The sequence below is a fragment of the Alexandromys fortis genome, unplaced genomic scaffold (genome assembly GCF_014885135.2).
Source record: "Alexandromys fortis isolate MF-2015 unplaced genomic scaffold, M_Fortis_MF-2015_v1.1 scaffold_3, whole genome shotgun sequence".
Lineage (NCBI taxonomy): Eukaryota > Metazoa > Chordata > Mammalia > Rodentia > Cricetidae > Alexandromys > Alexandromys fortis.
In genome coordinates this window covers 18,004,577-18,023,555 of record NW_026067909.1, presented here as the reverse complement: position 1 = coordinate 18,023,555, position 18,979 = coordinate 18,004,577, and the positions used below count along the sequence as shown (strand labels likewise).

General features: G+C 47.6%; 1 protein-coding gene across 4 annotated transcripts; it reads left to right on the top strand.

Annotated features, from left to right (window-relative positions):
- The first annotated feature begins 6,066 nt into the window (after positions 1-6,066).
- Taf6l (TATA-box binding protein associated factor 6 like) lies at positions 6,067-18,947 on the top strand. 4 transcript variants are annotated; one of them, XM_050137941.1, is made up of 12 exons: positions 6,067-6,164; positions 7,279-7,338; positions 8,666-8,825; positions 9,452-9,538; positions 10,076-10,226; positions 10,364-10,414; positions 10,936-11,030; positions 11,955-12,029; positions 12,151-12,371; positions 12,666-12,798; positions 17,957-18,085; positions 18,189-18,947. In XM_050137941.1, the coding sequence occupies exons 2-12, from the start codon at positions 7,322-7,324 to the stop codon at positions 18,945-18,947; spliced, it is 1,878 nt and encodes a 625-aa protein (XP_049993898.1). In that variant the 5' UTR covers positions 6,067-6,164; positions 7,279-7,321. The 4 variants fall into 4 exon arrangements, with proteins under 4 accessions (XP_049993898.1, XP_049993901.1, XP_049993900.1 ...); XM_050137944.1 differs by having other exon boundaries at positions 6,084-6,105; XM_050137943.1 differs by lacking the exon at positions 6,067-6,164 and adding an exon at positions 6,179-6,367.
- Positions 18,948-18,979: the final 32 nt, after the last annotated feature.

The window sequence follows — 18,979 nt, the reverse complement described above, 5'->3', positions numbered from 1 at the left end:
CTACTGTGTCTGACTTTGATCAGTTCTAGGGAAGTCTGAACGTTAGAATGTCAAATTGTTTTGTTGTTTTAAATATTTTATTATCCATTATATTTATGCACGTGTGTATGCAAGAGTGCAGGTGCCTGCAGCAAGGCCCAAGATGTAGGAATCCCTGGAGCTGAAGTTGGAGGTGGGTGTGAGCCACTGACATGCATATTTGGGTGGAGTAGTAAGCGCTTTCTCCTGAGCCATTTCTGCACCCCATGGAAGTTAGCACCTCCCGAACTGGCCCAGGGAGAGTCAAAAAGTGCTTTGTGTATAAATGATACAAATTCCTTATACACATTATTTTACAATTTTATGATAGAGACTTATCTTGCTTTACAAGCTGATGAAACTGATCAGAGAGGTGAACTAATGTGTCTAACGGCACACAGCTAATGATATAATGGAACTATGGATTTTTGGTCTTGAGATAGGATCTCATACTATAACCCAGGCTGTCCTTGAACAGATTCTCTTGCCCATGCTCCAAAGGTTGTAATTCATAAATGCACTAACACGCCTGGCGAGTGTTTAAAATAAAGCAATTTTGGTCTGGAGAGATGGCTCAGAGGTTAAGAGAACTGACCGCTATTCCGGAGGTCCTGAGTTCAATTCCCAGCAACCACATGGTAGCTCACACCCATCTATAATGAGATCTGGTGCCTAGAACACTCATACATAATAAATAAATTTAAAAAAAGCAATTTTTCCCTTTGGTTTTTGGAGAAATGGGTTTCTCTTGTGTGGCCTTGGCTGTTCTGGAACTTACTCTGTAGACCAGGCTGATCTTGAACTCAGAGATCTGCTTGCCTCTGCCTCCCAAATGCTGGGATTAAAGGTGTTTGCTGCTGCTGCCAGCACCACCTGGTTGAAATAAAGCAATTTATTCTTTCCAGGGGCTAGGCATTTGGGGAGTGGGAATGCTTCTATGCTGGGGAGCATGTTGGCAGGCCAATGATATTGACTGAATGAATTCATCAAAGACCATACTAATAGAAATGGAGGATTTCATGAGAGATACCACCAAAGCTGGGGTGGGGGAAATCAAGGATCGCATCTGACACAATGTGTCCCTAATGTTAACTGGGGAGGGAGGGATGAAAATCTCTTTACAGGGTTTAATGGAAATTTCTTAGGTCTGATCAGCTGGGACACCTACCTGTGGGGGCTCTTACTTGGTTAGGTGACATGATATGGTCCTGAGGACTAACTTACAGTGTGGGATGCCTGCAGTTGGGACTGGCCACCCGTCTCAAGGGGAGGAATGTGCTACTAGGGGTCAGACTTGTGAAAGCGTACATCTGTTCATTAAAGGGTGGAATTCTCTGTGATATCAGGATGCCTTGAGATAAAGTGTAGCCAGGGCTACTCTTACCCTGAGCTCAGACCCACGTTAATGCCAAAGTAGCTTTGTTCTGAGGACGGAATGGCTCAGCAGTGATCCATCCCAGATGGCATCCACAGTAGCCTCCTCTTTTTCTCTGGTGATGTGGATCGCATTGCTGCCTCCCTGAGCTCTTGCTTCTACTCCAGTTGGGAGCAAATAAACTCTAGGCAGATTATTGTTGTAATATGAGCGGCGGGCTATGTTCCTGGCACCCGGCTGCCTGCACGGCTAGCTTTATACCCGAAATAATTACACGGAAACTGTATTCTTTTGAACACTGCCTGGCCCATTAGTTCCAGCCTCTTATTGGCTAGCTCTTACATATTGATCTAACCCATTTCTAATAATCTGTATAGCCCACGAGGTGGCTTACCAGGGAAGATTTTAACCTGCGGCTGTGTTGGGTGGGAGAATCACTAACTTGGCGACTGACTAACTTGGCTTATTTCTCCCAGCATTCTGTTCTGTTTATTCTGCCTACCTAATTTTCTGTCCTATCAGGCCAAGCAGTTTTCTTTATTAGTTAACCAATGAAAGCAAGAGATAAGATACAAGACCCACCTCCATCAGATTATATACAGCTTCACTAGATATGATGTTGCCCTAACAGGCCTGGGCCTTCCTCCGCCCTCTCCTGCCTTCAAGCTGTCAGTAGTGGTTTAGACTTACAAATGTGAGCAGTACCAGCCAGCAGCCCAGCCCAATGCTAATGAGCTAATAAACTAAGGCCTTCATAGATGGACAGACATTTCGGTCTTCAAGCCTGGAAACCACACTGCAAGTCAATGTAACTGGGAGAGACTCAGCAGGGTCAGTAGCCTAAGGTGGAGTTGCCATGGCAACCCCAGTTCCATCCATCTGGCTTTCACAGCTTAGTTCCAGAGGATTTTCTTTCCCAAGCAGCAGTATTGAGCCCTGAAAGGAAGAGGGGTGAGTGTGCCTGTCCAGGTTCTCATGCAGGAATTTCTTCTGGAATTAAAAAATGAGGGATGGAGAGATGGCTCCATGCTTAAGAGCTCTTGCTGCTCCTGCACAGGACCTGAGTTCAATCACCAGCACCATGTTGCCTGCTCACGACACCTGTTACCATCTCCCGGAGATCTGACTCCTCTAGCTTCCTGGAGCACAGTCTTCACTCATGTGCACACATACATACACAAATAAAAACAGTGGGAAGTAAATCTTGGGGCTGGAGAGATGGCTCATCAGTTGAGAGTGCTTGGTCTTCCCGCTGTGTCCGTTCTCAGCACTCACATGTTGACACATAGCTCCAGTCCCAGGGATCTGATGCCCTCTTCTGACTTCCTCAAGCACCAGGTACACACATGATGCACAGACATACATGCAAACAAAACACTCATAAAAAAATCTTAAATTTTAAAAAATATTCTTTAATAAAGTGCTGAGGATGTAACTTAGTGGTAGAACATTTTTGTCTAGCAGATGCAAACTTGGAGGTTTGATCACCTGAACTGCATTAAATAAATAAAATTTATTTTCCTTATTTTTTTTTTTTTCGAGACAAGGTTTCTCTGTAGCTTTGGAGTCTGTCCTGGAACTAGCTCTTGTAGACCAGGCTGGCCTCGAACTCAAGATCCGCCTGGCTCTGTTTCCCGAGTGCTGGGATTATTTTACTTTCTTGGGGCTCCTATATCGCAGGTTAGCCTTAAACTTGACATGTAGCTGAGGATAATACTGAACTTGTGCTTCTCCCGCTCTCGCCTCCCAAGAGCCAGCATTGCAGGCGAGTATCACGTCACCCAGTTTCCGTCCTACAAGTAGTAGACAAGTACTTGACCAAGGGGCCTGAAATGATGGTGAAACAAGTAAAAGAATTTGTTGAGTTCAATTTTTGGTCCCTCCTTGCTGTGATGAGATCCCAACTCCTGCAAGTTGTCCTCTGACTGGCAAGTGTATGCACACATACAGATTTAAAAAACAAAACAAAACAAAAAATACTTTTTGTTTGTTTGTTTTTTTGAAACAAGGCTTCTCTGTATAGGCTTGGCTGTCCTAGACTCACTTTGTAGACCTGGCTGGCCTGGAACTCACAGAGATTTGCCTACCTCTGCCTCCAGAGTGCAGGGATTAAAGGCATGTTTCACCACCACCTGGCATTTTTTTTTTAAAAGATCAGAAACTGGTATGGGGCGTGGTGGCACACACTTTTGATCCCAACACTCTAGAGATAGATAGAAACAGGCCTATGACTTTAAGGCCAGCCTGGTTTACACAGTGAATTCTAGGACAGACATGTACACAGTAACACCCTGTTTTAAACTCCTCCCCCCATAAAAACCAATAATAAACTTGGGTGTAAGGGCCAGTAGCTGAAATCCTAGTACACTTACAGTGAGAAGAGAGGTGAGACTGGCCACCCAGAAGCTTGGGACCAGTTAGCTTGGACGCCATCGCCTAGAAACAAGACCCTGCCTCAAAAGCAAGGTGGAAGAGAACCAGCTCTGGAAAGTAAACTGACCTCCGTGTGCATGCACTCTGCCTTCCACTCACATACACAAGCTTTTAAAATTTCTACTGTTTTGGGATGAAATAAAATTTAATCTCTAACTTTGCTGGATGCTTTCTTTCATTAAAGTTTGGGAGAAAAACGGCAGGGCAGGCAAACTAAATCTCTGCGTCTGCTGGGAGGTGATGTTCAGGAAGAAGAAAGGGGGCTACACTCTTTTTAGAAAAAAGCTGGCTGGGTGTGGTGGCATGCCTTTGACCCCCACCCTTGGGGCAGGGTGGAGGCAGGCATTACTCTGTGAGTTCAAGGCCAGCCTGTCTAAGGAGGGAGGTCCAGGACAGCTAGAGCTACAACACAAAGAATCCCCATCTCAAAAAACCAACCCCCTCCCCCTACACACACACTCAAAGTCAAACAAAAAACAAAAAAACCCAAAAAACCAAAAACCTGGGCCCGGTGATGGTGGGACATGGCTTTAATCCCAGCACTCCAGAGGCAGAGGCAGGTGGATCTCTGTGAGTTCGAGGCCAGCCTGGTCTACTAGAGCTAGTTCCAGGACAGGCTCCAAAGCTACAGAGAAACCCTGTCTCAAAAACAACCAAAACCAAAAACAAAAAAACCTGGCTGGTTTAGCAATAGAGGTTTGCAAGCTTCTGTGGATTCAGGGGTGGGAATGATCTTCAGAGAAAGAGTGCCAGGGCAAGCATGTTTAGGATTTTGACTGGTATTTAAAAGAGTTTGGCCAGAGTTTGGTAGATAGACCTAATTCCAGGACAATGACAGAGAGAGCGAGAGCGAGAGCGAGAGCGAGAGCGAGAGCGAGAGCGAGAGCGAGAGCGAGAGCGAGAGAGAGAGAGAGAGACAGAGAGAGAGAGACAGAGAGAGAGACAGAGAGAGACAGAGAGAGAGAGAGACAGAGAGAGAGAGAGAGAGAGACAGACAGACAGACAGACAGACAGACAGACAGAGAGATTGGGTGTGGCAGAAATTACGATTTCTGTGGGCTGGGTTAGCAGTGAAGACCAGTAAGCAACTGTCTCTGTTTTGAGAATGGATCAGGTTAACCTCCAGTTCCTCCTTTACAGGTTTGAAATTGGTAATCCTCCTGCCTCATCACCACTTCCTCTTTTACTTGGAATGAGGTTGTTTGCTGGGTGAAATTCACTGTTTATCAACTGAGACTTGTCGATGAACCAGATACGTGGAAACAAACCTACACGTCTTGCCTTTGGGGGACTTGTGAGAATTGCTGGGGGACAGCATGGTCTATATAATGAGTTCCTGGCCAGGCAGAAGATCTTTTCCCAAAGGGAAGGGGGTGAAGGGTGGGGCACTGAAGAGAGAGCACACAGTAACTGTCTCAACAGGAGTTTAGGAAAGAGCTGTTAGAGCAGTGTAGGAGTTGTAGCCTATAATATGGACGATAAGGCACGAGTCCGGAGAATGGGGACGTGAGCCCAACGAGCAGAATCCAGGGATTCTTGAAGTGTCTGGCCCAGCCAAAGTACCATCTTTATTTTTATTCATTTATTTTTCTGACCGTCCTGGAACTCATGCTATGAAACAGGCTGGTCTTGAACTCACAGAGATCTGCCTAAGACTGCCTCCCAAGTGGGATTAAAGGCACGCGCCACCAAGGCTGTACCCCCTTTGGATTTTTGTTTCTCACGATGTTCCTCTGGGCTCGCTTCAGACTCACTGTGTGAACCAGACTGGCCTCAAACTCATAAAAATGCTCCTGCTTCTGCGTCCTCAGCGCTGAGATTGAAGATGTGCAATGCTCCATCACACCCGGCCAGAAGTCTCTTCTATCCACCGGGAACAGCTCCTGTGAATCCCATCTGTTCCTGTAGCAGTTGCTGTTGGAGGTATTATTGGAGGGATAATAGAGAGAGGAAAGCTAAGTCAGGCACCAAAAGCCTAAAGGTTTACTCTGATGCGGAAAAACTCTGCAATAACAGGCGCAAGGTCCGGGACGAGGACTATCTCTCTGGGGACTTTGTAAACTAGGGCACACCACCTTCTAGCCAACCAAGAGCTGTCGCTTTAAGAAGCGCCACCCACGTGACCGACGACGGCTTGGTGCCTTCAGCGCTCATTCACACTGACCAATCTTGAGGCGGGACGCCCATTGGTGGGCGGGAAACTCAGGAGGCGGCCACCGATTGGCTCCGCGTTTTGAGGGCGGAGTCTGGGCTCCGAGAGAGGGAATTAGTCCGAGCCGGTGAGTAGAAGCTGCCGCCGCCTCTTCGGCAGGCGCCCTCGCAGCGCCGGAGTCTGCAGGTGAGCAGGCCCTGCTGGGGTCCAGGGCTTCGCGTCCCGCGGTGGGCTGCTCACCAGCCTGGGAGCCGGCGGGGGCCCGCCCTCTTCATCGAGCACGTGACACAAGTTCCGTAACCCTTGACCTTCCCACTCCACCCCACGCCCTCCGGATCTGGGATGAAGTAAGGTGGATTGGAGGATGCGCAACCCTAAGGTCCTAGGAGGTCGGCTCCCACGCTTTCTGGGCAGAGGGACTTGGAACTGAGGATGTGCAGGACAGGAGACTGAGGAGTGGGAGACCCTGGTCACAGACTGGATTTTGTGAGGTCTCAATAGGGGGACATGATAGAGTAAGTCCTTCCTGGCTTTCCACACATCCAATACTGAGTGCTCCCATTTTAGAGATGGGAAAACTGAAGCATACTCATCCAGTGGTGCATCTAATTGTGGGACTCCAAATCCTTGAGGTACTAAGCCAGGCCTAGTTCAAACACAAGTCTGCTGCTTGTAAATATAGTATTCTGAGTTAATTTACTACAAAGGTTCGAGCCCCTGCCATCTAATTACTCAATGCCTACTGGTTGGCCTTGGACAATCCAGGTAATCTCTCTGAGCTATGGCTTTTGTGACTTGGTAAAATGAACAAAATGTATACTGTATATATCTCATTGTTAGATATTAGATATGTAGGTTAGAATGAGGTCATAGAGTGTTGCTAGCTGGAAGCCACATTTATGTGCTTAGAGAAATAGCTGTGCTGGAGAGATGGCTCGGTGATTGATTAAGAACACTGGCTGCTCTTCTAGAGGACCTGGGTTCAATTCCTAGCACTCACATGGCAGCTCACAACTGTCTGTAATTGCAGTTCAAGGGGATCTGTTATCCTCACAGAGACATACGTGCAGGCAAAACACCAATGTACATAAAAATAAATCTTTAAAAGCCAGGAGTGGTGGTGCACGCCTTTAATCCCAACACTTGGAAGGCAGAGGCAGGCAGATCTCTATGAGTTTGAGGCCAGCCTGGTTCAAGAGCTACTTCCAAGACAGGCTCCAGAACTACAGAGGAAACCCTGGCTCAAAGAGCCAAGCAAACAGAAAAAGGAATAAAGAATAACTGTTCTTTCTTTTTTCAGCAAGTGTTAATGAGGGCGTAGTATGTGCTGACATTGCTGCTGGATGCTTGGGCTGCAAAGGTGAGCATACAGACCATGGTCTTTGCTGGTGTGCAGCTCAGTCTGCTGGGGACCACATGCTGGCCCGCAGCACCCCCTGAACAAGAGTGGGAATGATGGTAAAAAGCCAGCCCTGCGCACCCCAAGGTGGGCGGCTCTCTGAGGCTCGCTGACCAGCCAGCCTACTAATCTGTGGGCCTCAGGTTCCAGGGAGAGACCTTGTCTCAAAAAACAAAGTGGGCAGCTCCTCAGGAGGAGTGATAACCAGAGTTGTCTTCTGGTGTGAACTCTGCAAACACTCTGGTGTGAACTCTGCAAACACTACCCAGGAAGTTGTGCAACTGTGTAGTTACAGACTGTTTGACCCTAAGGTTCTGCCACTGAGCTATATCTTCAACCTTCTTTTTAATTTTTTTTTATGTTTACATGCCAGAAGAGGGCACCAGATCTCATTACAGATGGCTGTGAGCCACCATGTGGTTGCTGGGAATTGAACTCAGGACCTCTGGAAGAGCAGTCAGTGCTCTTAACTTCTGAGCCAACTCTCCAGCCCCTTTTTAAATTTTTTATATTTTTCTTGAGACAGGGTTTCTCTATAACCCTGACTGTCCCCAGAATTTGTTCTGGCTGTGGACCAGGCTGGCCTCAAACACAGAGATCTTCCTGCCTCTGCCTCCTGAATGCTGGGATTAAAGGTGTGCACCATCACTTCAACTCCAGCCTTCTTTTTATTTTGAGATAGTCTGAGTTGTTTGGGTAACCTTGAACTCATTTCATAGTCAAGGTGGACTTGGAACTATCCACGCACCTGCCTCAGAACTGCTTTAAGGACAAATGACAGGGATATTTACACAACCTGAGCAGGTGACATTTGAACAGTGATGCAAAGGGAATAGGTGCTGGATCACTCAGTTCAGGAGATTTAGGGAGGAGAATAAAGAAGGGGAGTGACGCAAAGAAGAGACAGAGTGGACTGAGGTCCTGCAATAAGCACATGAAAGGTAGTGGGAAGTTTTGCAGACAGCCTGTCCGCAGCCTTTCCAGCTTGGGCCAGTTTTGTTCTTTATTTTCCAGAAGCAATGGGGGAGACGGGGAGGAGAGTGATGGGGGCTACATGCATTGCCCATTGGTTTTAGAGATGAAGAATGATGAATCTGTGCTGGAGTCCTGGGAGCTTGTCTGGGTGGATCATCTTGGACCTGGCCTTGTTGAGCCTCTAAACTCCCTGTTTGTGGATTATAGAGCAAGAGGAGCAGGCACAGATGAGAGGGTCTTGCTTGACCTGTGTTTGGGGGACTCTTAGCGATATTGGACAGTTTTTAACCCTTCCTTTTGTTTCCACTCCCAGCTCCACTGGAACCATGTCGGAGAGAGAAGAGCGGAGGTTTGTGGAGATCCCTCGGGAGTCAGTTCGACTCATGGCAGAGAGCACAGGGCTGGAGCTGAGTGACGAGGTGGCAGCTCTGCTTGCTGAAGATGTGTGCTACCGTCTCAGAGAGGCCACACAGGTGCGCTGCTCTCAGCTCTCCTTAGCCCTTCTCCCTTTGTTCTTCCCTGTTACCCCCTCCCACACTGGCTGGTTCAATGAACGTATGTTAGGTACCTTGTGTTTTGAGGTTAGGAGACAGTCTAGATCTTTTAAAGAGTCCTTATCTAAGCCAGGCAGTGATGGTGTATGTTAGACTAATTAGAATCATGTTTCAGGAGGCAGAAGTAGGCGGATTTCTGAGTTGGAGGTCACCTTGGTGTACAGAGTGAGTTCCAGGACAGCCAGGGCTACACAGAGAAACCCTGTCTTGAAAAACAAAAACAAAAGACAAATGAACAAAAACATTTTCTCCCCAGTTAGTCATCCAGAAAAGAAAACACTAGCTGAGCATTTTCTTATGACTCTTCTTACCATGTCCTGCCACCCAGGCAGAGTGGATAGACAGTGACACTCTGCACAGGAGACACCAAGGCACACAGCTGGGTCGTGATGTGAGAAAGTTTGCAAAGGCTGAGCTGGAGAAACCAGGCTTTCTGATTGCTGGTGTGGGGTCCTCTTTGTCTCTTCAATCTAACCCATTTCCTTTGGGGGTTCCCGCACCTGCTCCCTGCGTACTGACTCTGGCTTCTGTTCATCCCCTCCCAGAATAGCTCTCAGTTCATGAAGCACACCAAACGAAGGAAGCTGACGGTAGAGGATTTCAACAGGGCTCTCAGGTGGAGCAGTGTGGAGGTGAGTGGAGTATGGCCACAGAGGGCTACCTCACCCCTGTTCAGATCAGGGCTGGCAATGTTGTCAGGTGCTGGACCCAGACCAAAGCAATATGAGTTCTGAAAGAATGGAAAGGCCCCTGGGATCCTGGCCAGTGGGGAATGATTCGTAAAAGAGAAGAGCTTGAGCCAGGCCTTAAGAGTGCTGAGGAAATGGAGCTGAAGTACTCCAGAAATAAAAAGGCATGCTGGGTAAGGAAACATGGGGTATGAACCTGTGTTGCTGTAGCTCTGGGTCACGGAGTTGAGAGAGGAAGGTAGTGAGTGTTTTTAGAGTTGTTTGGCTGTAAGTGAGAGGGACTGGCACCTTAGTGGGGCATAGAACTCTTACAGTTATAAGAGGAAGGTAACATCCAGCCCGTGACCTGGTGAGCCAAAGTGTCCCAGGACCTAGGGACTGTCCTCCAGCATAGGCTTCCTGCCCCGATCAGGAGCGCCCCATCCCGGCTCTTGTTCCTTCACTGGATTGACTCTGTTTGCTAATCTTCTTTCTCCTCAGGCTGTGTGTGGCTATGGGTCCCAGGAGGCATTGCCCTTGCGCCCCACAAGAGAGGGTGAGCTCTACTTTCCAGAGGACCGAGAAGTGAACCTCGTGGAGCTGGCATTGGCCACCAACATCCCCAAGGGCTGTGCAGAGACAGCAGTCAGAGGTGGCTGCTAGGGTCCTCCTTGGGCTTGGGACAGGAACTGGATGGTCTGAGTGGTGCTGATGGGCCAACTTTTAGGAAGGGTGGAATTTGGGGGGGCAAAATCCCAACTGACATCCATCTCTTTCCCTTAATTTTAGTCCATGTCTCCTATCTGGATGGCAAAGGAAACCTGGCACCTCAGGGATCAGGTAAACGGCAGTGTGGAGAATGGGCTGTCCTGAGGAACTCTGTAGGAGTGAGGGGCATCTGTGCCTTTTGATCTGCATCTGCCAAGCATTTCCAGATGCCTGCCATGTTCTAAAGGAACACATGCCTTTGACCAGAAGCAGGACCCAGACCTATTAGCAGCCATAATGTATGTTAGAGGCCAAGACAGAAGTCTGTGCTGTATTCTGAGATTCCCCAAGAAGTACTTCACTTCCAGGGTACGCTGAGCGGAGCTTCAGAGAGCCTGAGTCATAGGCAATCGCAATCGGAGCTTTAGAACTGAGCAGGAATCTGTATGGCAGAGGGTGGGTGGGAGTAGATAGAGCCGAGGCAAGTGGAACCTGCCTGATCAGAGTGCACTGGGAGCAGCTGGAGCCTGCTCCTGCGCCTTCTGCTTGATTGGGTCCCGCGTGGGTGGGTATGGTAGCTGTAGGGTGGCAGGCTGAGGAAGCCTTGAGAAGGCTGTCCCTTCCTGTGTGACCACGTCCTTCTCTCATCACAGTACCCAGCGCAGTGTCTTCACTGACAGATGACCTTCTCAAGTACTACCAGCAAGTCACGCGGGCTGTACTGGGGGACGATCCACAGCTGATGAAGGTGAAACAGTGACTAGGCATAAAGTCAGAGTTTGAGATCCCCGTGAATATTTCAGTTGTCTAGTTCCTGTCCTCTGTAGATGAACTGTTTACTGTGGTGGAACCCATTCTCTAGTGGCATGTGTCCCCTGTGTGATCCCCTGCTATGCCAGTCCTAACTCCTTCATGCTCTGGTAGAAACCATTGTTCCCGGGCAGTGGGCAGCAGAGCAGGTGCTTCTAACAATTGGATTCCCACACCTTCATTCCTGATTCCCATTTTTTTGAGGTGTCTATTGATCTGGAGCCAAATGAGGCATTTTATTAATTAATTAATTAATTATTTATTTTTTTTTGAAGCAGGGTTTCTCTAATTAACAGTCTTAACTGTCCTGGAACTAGCTAGTTCTTGGTAAGGAAAGGGAATGTATAGGTCCAGGTCAGGTGCCTCCAGGTGCCTATCCAGGCCTGCTCTCAAGCATAGTTCCTGGACTGCTCCCTGAGCTGCTTCTTTAGCCTCTGGACATCACCGGAGGCTTTCCTCTCTGGTCCAGTCATGTGACTTTTCTGTGTGACACGATCCTCACCTTCACATCTGGCTGCTGCTATTTCACTTAAAAAACTAGGAACATTGTCACCATCCATTTCTGTTCTCAGACCTTGGCTCCTGGGCTAGCCATGCATTGATTAGCGTGTGCAAAGGCCTGGATTGGATGGGTACTTTATAAGACCCTGTCTCAGTAGAGAACAAAGGGAAATAAAAACTTAGCTCTTGGTCACTCATGGATGGCATGCGTTCACTTTTTCTATTAATAGATAGTATTGTTGTCTGTGTCAGCAGGTTTCCACAGGTTAAAGCTGATGGAATCTCTGCGTCAGGGCATGCACATTTAACATGCTAACCCACCAGAATGGTGGCTCTCTTTTATTGGGATGGTTCCTTTCAGATCGCCCTCCAGGACCTGCAGACAAACTCCAAGATTGCTGCACTCCTGCCTTACTTTGTTTATGTGGTCAGTGGGGTAAGTGACCAGTTTTCTAATGAAGATGGCCCTGCAGTGCTTAGGGCTCATAGCAGATGCTGTCAGAATGTCAGGCTCCTGTCTCTCCATGTCTTTCTAAGCCACCCGCTTTTACCAACAGGTCAAATCTGTAAGCCATGACCTGGAGCAGCTACACCGACTACTGCAGGTGGCACGGAGCTTGATACGGAACCCACACCTCTGCTTGGGGCCCTATGTCCGCTCCCTGGTGGGGAGTGTGCTCTATTGCGTCTTGGAGCCCCTGGCCGCCTCCATCAACCCTTTGAATGACCACTGGACTCTTCGGGATGGGGCTGCACTTCTTCTCAGCCACATCTTCTGGTAGCCACTGGGCTGGAAGTGAATAGAGGATGGGATGGCTTACAGAGTCAGCTGGGCTGTGGTAGGGAACTGTGAAGCCTCTGGCTGGCTTTGAGATCAAATGTTGAGTGTAGACCCTTCCCTTAGAGCCCTAGCCGGCGTGTCATGGTCCAGTACAAATATACTAAGATACCCATCTTTTGTCCCTTGGATACTGAGTCAGTCAAACCTGGCAGCCTGTCCCAGAGTGCCCTACAAATGCTCGAGTCTTTGTGTGCGGTACCTCATTGCCTTTCCTGACTGTTGCTCCCACAGGACTCATGGTGACCTTGTAAGTGGCCTCTATCAGCAGATTCTGCTATCCCTGCAGAAGGTCCTGACAGACCCTGTTCGGCCTCTCTGTTCTCACTATGGGGCTGTGGTAGGGCTGCATGCTCTGGGCTGGAAGGTGAGGACCTGGCTTTTCTCACACATCTTGGACAGTTGCCATGTATGGAAAGAAATAGCATTCATGTATATTTTTATTAAGTGGTGTGCTTGATGCAGCTGTGTGTTGAGACCTTGCCTTGGGCCAGGTTTATCGTGTACCTTGACTGTGTAAATGTGTCTCCTTTCAGAACTCCTGCCTGGTGGTCGCTATAGTATGCTCCTGTTTTTTTAATGAATCCCTGCCCATTCCCTAACACCATGTTAGTAAATACCCTCATTTTCTTTGTTTCTCTCCTTTTCTCTTTGGGTTTTTTGTTGGAGACAGTGCTTGTTTTGTTGCCCATATTGGCCTTCAGTTTTGATCCTCCTGCCTCAAGCACCATTTTTTTTTTTTCCTTGAGACAGGGCTTCTCTGTAGCTTTGAAGCCTGTCCTGGAACTAGCTCTTGTAGACCAGGCTGGCCTAGAACTCAGAGATCTGCCTGCCTCTGCCTCCGGAGTGCTGGGATTAAAGGCCTGCGCCACCACCACCTGGCTTGCAGCACCATACTTCTTGACCATGTCATATTTTTATATTTACTTTTTTTTTTTAATGTCCTCAGTCTTTTAGGGTGCTATCAGGGTTGCCCTAAGGAGAACTGACACGCTTTATTTTTGCAGTGTTGGCCTTCGGATTCTGGGTCTTGTTCACACTTTGCAGGTGCTCCCCCCCTATCTCCCTCCCCTCCATTCTTTTGTTATGTTTCTTCCCAGTTTCTTGCTGTGGTGCTGTTTCAAGGGGGCTGTCCCTTGTTGGTATATAGAAATAGTTGGTACGTGTGTGTTTTAAGATCAAGGACAGTTTTATTAGCATTTAAGAGGAAAATATCCTAGGGTAGGCCAGTTGTAAATCTCAGACACTTCCCAGATGTGGAAGATGAAGGAAAGAAGAAAAGACATGCCTGGTTCATGCCCTTATACCCACCACTCTCTGTGAGTTCAAGGCCAGCCTGGTCTAAAGGAGCAAGTTCCAGAATAGCCCTGATTATTAATACAGAGAAACCCCCTCTTGAAAAGCCCCTCCCAAAGGATAAAAAAACATTTTTTTTGTGCTAAACTGGCAGAGTGGTAGGTAGTCACATGGTAAGGGAGGGGTTTTAGAAAATAAGGAAGTCCAAATGATCAGAAAAAGCGTATTAAGTTCTAGCCAGCATTTCACTTTTTTTTTTTTTTTTTTGCTTTTTCTAGACAGGGTTTCTCTGTGGTTTTGGAGTCTGTCCTGGAACTAGCTCACAGAGATCCGCCTGCCTCTGCCTCCCCAAGTGCTGGGATTAAAGGCGTGCGCCACCACCGCCCGGCTCTCTAGCCAGCATTTCAAAATAATAGTGCTAGACACAAAACAAACAAACAAAAAAAGGTGTTTTGGCATCACCTTTAATCCCAGCAGAGGCAGGCAGATCTCAAGGACTGCTTGGTTTACAGAAGCAATTCCAGGACAGCCAGGGCCACATAGAGAAACCCTTTCTTGGGGGGAAAATTTTAAAAAAAGAAAGAGGGAAAATTGCACCTTGGTCCCCAGAAAAGTGGACAGACCCAACAAACCTCAAGGTGAAGCAGCTCAAGACGGCCACTTTTTGTGTTTGATCTACCTACTTCCTTAAACTATCACTGCTGATTCTTTTTGGGTTTTGTTTTGTTTTGAGACAGCCTCTCATTTAACCCAGGCTGAACTTCATATGCAATGAGAGGATAACTTGAAACTCCTAATCCTTTTTCTCCTTCTAGTCCTGGGATCACACTTATGCGCCATTCTTTCCTTTCGTCCTTTTATTGTTATGGTGGAGGGGCTGTGTGTGGAAATGGTAGGTGGCTTTTGCAGTTGATTCTTTCCTTCACCTTTCATGGTCTCTGGGGATCAAACTTGGGTTTCCAGGATTACAGGGCAAGGACTTCTACTCTTTTTTTTGTTCTTTCTTTTCTTTTTTGCATGAATTTTGAAGCTGAGGGCTTCTACTCTGAATCGTATCTTTGGCCCTTATTTATTTATATTTGAAATTTTGGTTTTGTTTTTCAACACAAGGATTTCTCTGTAGCTTTGATCTCTCTCTCTCTCTCTCTCTCTCTCTCTCTCTCTCTCTCTCTCTCTCTCTCTCTCTCTCTCTCTCTCTCTCTCTCTCTCTCTCTCTCTCTCTCTCTCTCTCTCTCTCTCTCGACCAGGCTGGCCTTGAACTCACAGAAATCCGCTTGTCTCTGCCTCCCAAGTGCTGGGATTAAAGGTGCCACCAATGCCCAGCTTTTTTTTAAAGGCAGGGTTTCACTCTAGCCCTCACTGGCCTGGGACTCTCTATGTAGACCAGGCTGTTCTGAATCTGAGAGCAATCCATCTGCTTCTGCCTCCCAAGTGTTGGCTTAAAGTCGTGTGCCACATCTTGTTTGGTTTTCTTGAAACAAGGGTCTCAAGCTGACTTTGAACTTTGGTATATGCATGTTTATATATAGAGAGAGGCTAGAGGTTTATGTCAGATATCTTTTACAAATTGTCCACTTTAACTTTTTTAATGAGATGGTGGACGGTTTCTGTTATTGAAGCTAGAGATCACCAGTTTATTAGACAAGATGCCAGCAAGCCACAGTGCTGGAATTATAAATGTGCATCCCTGGGCCTAGTTTGTTTTTACATGGATGCTGTGAATCTGAACTCAGGTCCTCATACCACCATGGTAAACTTTTTACCAACTGAGCTATCTCCCCAGATCCATAGCCAGGAACTTTATTCCTCCCACCCCAAACTCCCCAGTGCTGACATTAACAAGTGTGAACCAACATGCCCAACCTAGATTTTTATTAGTAAGATATCTTTACGTTCATAGGATAAACTCAATTTAGTTGTAATTTAAGAAGCAGAAGTTTTGCCAGGAAGTGGTGGTGCACTCCTTTAATCCTAACACTAGGAAGGCAGAAGGCAGAGGCCTCTGAGTTCGAGGCTAGCCTGGTCTACAAAGTGAGTTGCAGGACAGCCAGGGCTGTCACACAGAGAAACCCTGTCTTGAAAAACCAAAGAAATAAAAGAAACAAAAGTTTCTATTGGTTTAAACTGAATTTTTATTTGCTAATTTATCCCAGGTTGGCCTTCAATTTGTTTTGTAGCTGAAGATAATCTGAGCCTTCTGAATGCTGCCTTTTCAGGATTATAGGCATGTACATCACACCTGGTTTATGCAGTGCTGGGCAAGATTAGGGCTTAGAACATGTTAGTCAAGCACTCAACTAACCGAGCTACATTTTAGCTCCTTTTTGGTTTTTGTTTGTTTGTTTTTTCTTTTTCAAGACAGGGTTTCTCTGTATAACAGCCGTAGCTGTCCTATAACTAGCATTGTAGACCAGGCTGGCTTCAAACTCACAGAAATCGGCCTGCCTCTGCCTCCCAAAGTGCTGGGACTAAAGGTATGTGCCGCCACCACCCGGCCATTTTAGTTCCTTTTGAAAAAACTCTTTATTATTATGATTGCGTAAGCATATGATGTTGGCCATGTGTGGAGGTCAGAGGAGACCATGACTCTGTAGAGTCAGGTCCCTCTTTCAACTTTACCTGGTTTCAAGGCATTGAACTCAGGTTACCAGGTTTGTACAGCAAATACCTCGATGCGATGATATATCCTGGTGGGCCCTGGATGCTTTTTTTTACTATTATTACTGGCCTTTATACAAAATTATCTTTTAAAAAAATTTTAAAATGTGCATTGGTGTTTTGCCTGCATATCTGTGTGAAGGCATTGTCCCTTGGAACTGGAATTGCAGTTGTGAGCTGCTATGTGGGTGCTGGGAACTGAACCCAGGTCCTCTGAAAGAGCAGCCAGTACTCTTAATTGCTGAGTCATCTGTCCAGTCCCTTATTACTGTTTTTTCTAAACGGGATTTCCTAGCCTCATGAACTCAAAGATCTAATTGCTTCTTTTGCTCCTCCCAGCCCACCCCCTTGCAATTAAAGGTGTGAGCCACTATGCCTGCCTGTTTTTATACAAACGGGTAAAGTGAAGCCCAGGCTGACCTTAAATTTGGAATCAGACTTGTGAATGATAGGGTTACATACTTACAGCTCAAAATCTTGCTTTTAAAAAAATTATGATTGAGATCACTTTTCTGAGTGTATATTTATGTCCGTAAATTTTAGCAAGATATTTCAGTGTCTTTCATAGTTACTTAAAATGTAATTCCAGTGGTGTTGACACATACTTTTAGTCCCAGCATTTGGGAGGCAGAGGCCTGTGGATCTCTGTGAGTTCAAGGCCAGCCTGGTCTACAGAGTGAGTTCCAGGACAGGTTCCAAAGCTACAGAAACCCTGTCTCGGAAAAAAAAAATTCTCGCTATTTGTGTCAGTAACATTTTTTTTTACAAATTTGACAGGTAGGTGATGGGATTTTCAAATGTTCATGCTCTGTGCATGAGTGATCCAAGTCTACCTTACAAGTCAAAGCCCATCTCAAATATCAATACATTTTGTTTAGTCTTAGTTGCTTTTCCCCAGATAACTATTGTATTTAAAAGTCTATGATCAAAGCCATGTGTGGTAGTACACTGTGTATTAATCCCAGAGTTTGGAAAACTAAAGGAAATTCTCAGGAATCCAAGGCCCAGTGGTCATTTCAACAAGGTCTCTTGATTGTTCTTGTGTGTGGTCTGAACTCCACTCCTGTTTCTCTAATAAGAACAGCACTTTCAGCCGGTTGGTGGTGGCGCATGCCTTTAATCTGAGCACTCGGGAGGCAGAGGCAGGCAGATCTCTGTGAGTTCGAGACCAGCCTGGTCTACAAGAGCTAGTTCCAGGACAGGCTCCAAAACCACAGAGAAACCCTGTCTTTAAAAAACTAAAAAAAAAAAAAAAAAAAAAAAAGAACAGCACTTTCCTGCTGATTGTATTCACTAAGAATCACAATTTCTATGTTGTATTGATTTAATTATGTCTTACCATCCCACTGTAAATGCCAGTAATGAGTATTTTTACATTGCCTGTGTTTTTATGTCTTTATCCTCATGCCTACCAAAAGCTTTTACATATCCCAGAGAAACGTTGGACATCCCAATGGGGAAATTGAGGACTGAGATAACAATCTGAGAGGATCTTTTGTGGGGAAGGACACTCAAGAGGGCATATGGAACATGGAACGAGGTTGTTTACTGCGTTCCTTTTTCCCTTCTAGGCTGTAGAACGAGTCCTTTACCCACATCTACCCACTTACTGGACAAACTTGCAGGCCGTGCTGGATGACTATTCGGTATCTAATGCCCAGGTCAAAGCAGATGGGCACAAAGTCTATGGAGCTATTCTGGTGAGTGGACCGCCCCTTACTACAGCTCAGCAGGTTTACTGAGATGCCTGCTGGCCCAGGTACCTTCTAGCTCTTTTTTTTTTTTTTTTTTTTTTTTTGACAGGTGGCCGTAGAGCGACTACTGAAGATGAAAGCCCAGGCAGCAGAGCCCAATCGCAGTGGCCTTGGCGGGAGAGGGTGCCATCGTGCTGAGGACTTGCCTTGGGACAGCCTTCTCCTAGAGTCTTCCCCGGGAGGTGGTGCCGAACCAGGCTTTGGGTCTGGTCTTCCCCTGCCGCCAGGAGGCGCCCGGCTAGAGGACCCCTCTTCCTTGACCCTGGCAGAAATCTACCGGGAGTTGTACGCTTTCTTTGGTGACAGCTTGGCCACACGCTTCGGCACTGGCCAGCCCGCGCCCACGGTCCCGCGCCCACCCGGAGACAAGAAGGAGCCAGTGGCCGCCCCAGACTCGGTGCGGAAAATGCCGCAGCTGACCGCTAACGCCGTGGTCAGCCCGCAGGGAGACGAGAGCCCGCTCGGCGGGGGCCCCGCGACCGCCTCCGCCGCCTCGGAGAGCAGGCCGCTGCCGCGCGTGCACCGGGCGCGGGGCGCTCCTCGTCAGCAGGGTCCTGGCACCGGGACGCGCGACGTCTTCCAGAAGAGCCGCTTTGCGCCCCGCGGTGCCCCCCACTTCCGTTTTATCATCGCTGGGCGTCAGGCCGGGCGGCGCTGCCGCGGGCGTCTCTTTCAGACTGCTTTCCCCGCGCCCTACGGGCCCAGCCCGGCGTCCCGCTACGTGCAGAAGTTGCCCATGATCGGCCGCACCGGCCGCCCGGCCCGCCGCTGGGCGCTCTCGGACTATTCGCTGTACCTGCCCCTGTAAGGCTGCGGCCCCTTCAAGAATAAATCCTCCCC

Excerpts from the sequence above, each read along its gene's own strand:
- Taf6l (XM_050137941.1), top strand. Across the intron at positions 11,031-11,954 it reads ACGATCCACAGCTGATGAAG|ATCGCCCTCCAGGACCTGCA; the intron begins GTGAAACAGTGA and ends GGTTCCTTTCAG. Across the intron at positions 12,799-17,956 it reads TGCATGCTCTGGGCTGGAAG|GCTGTAGAACGAGTCCTTTA; the intron begins GTGAGGACCTGG and ends TTTCCCTTCTAG.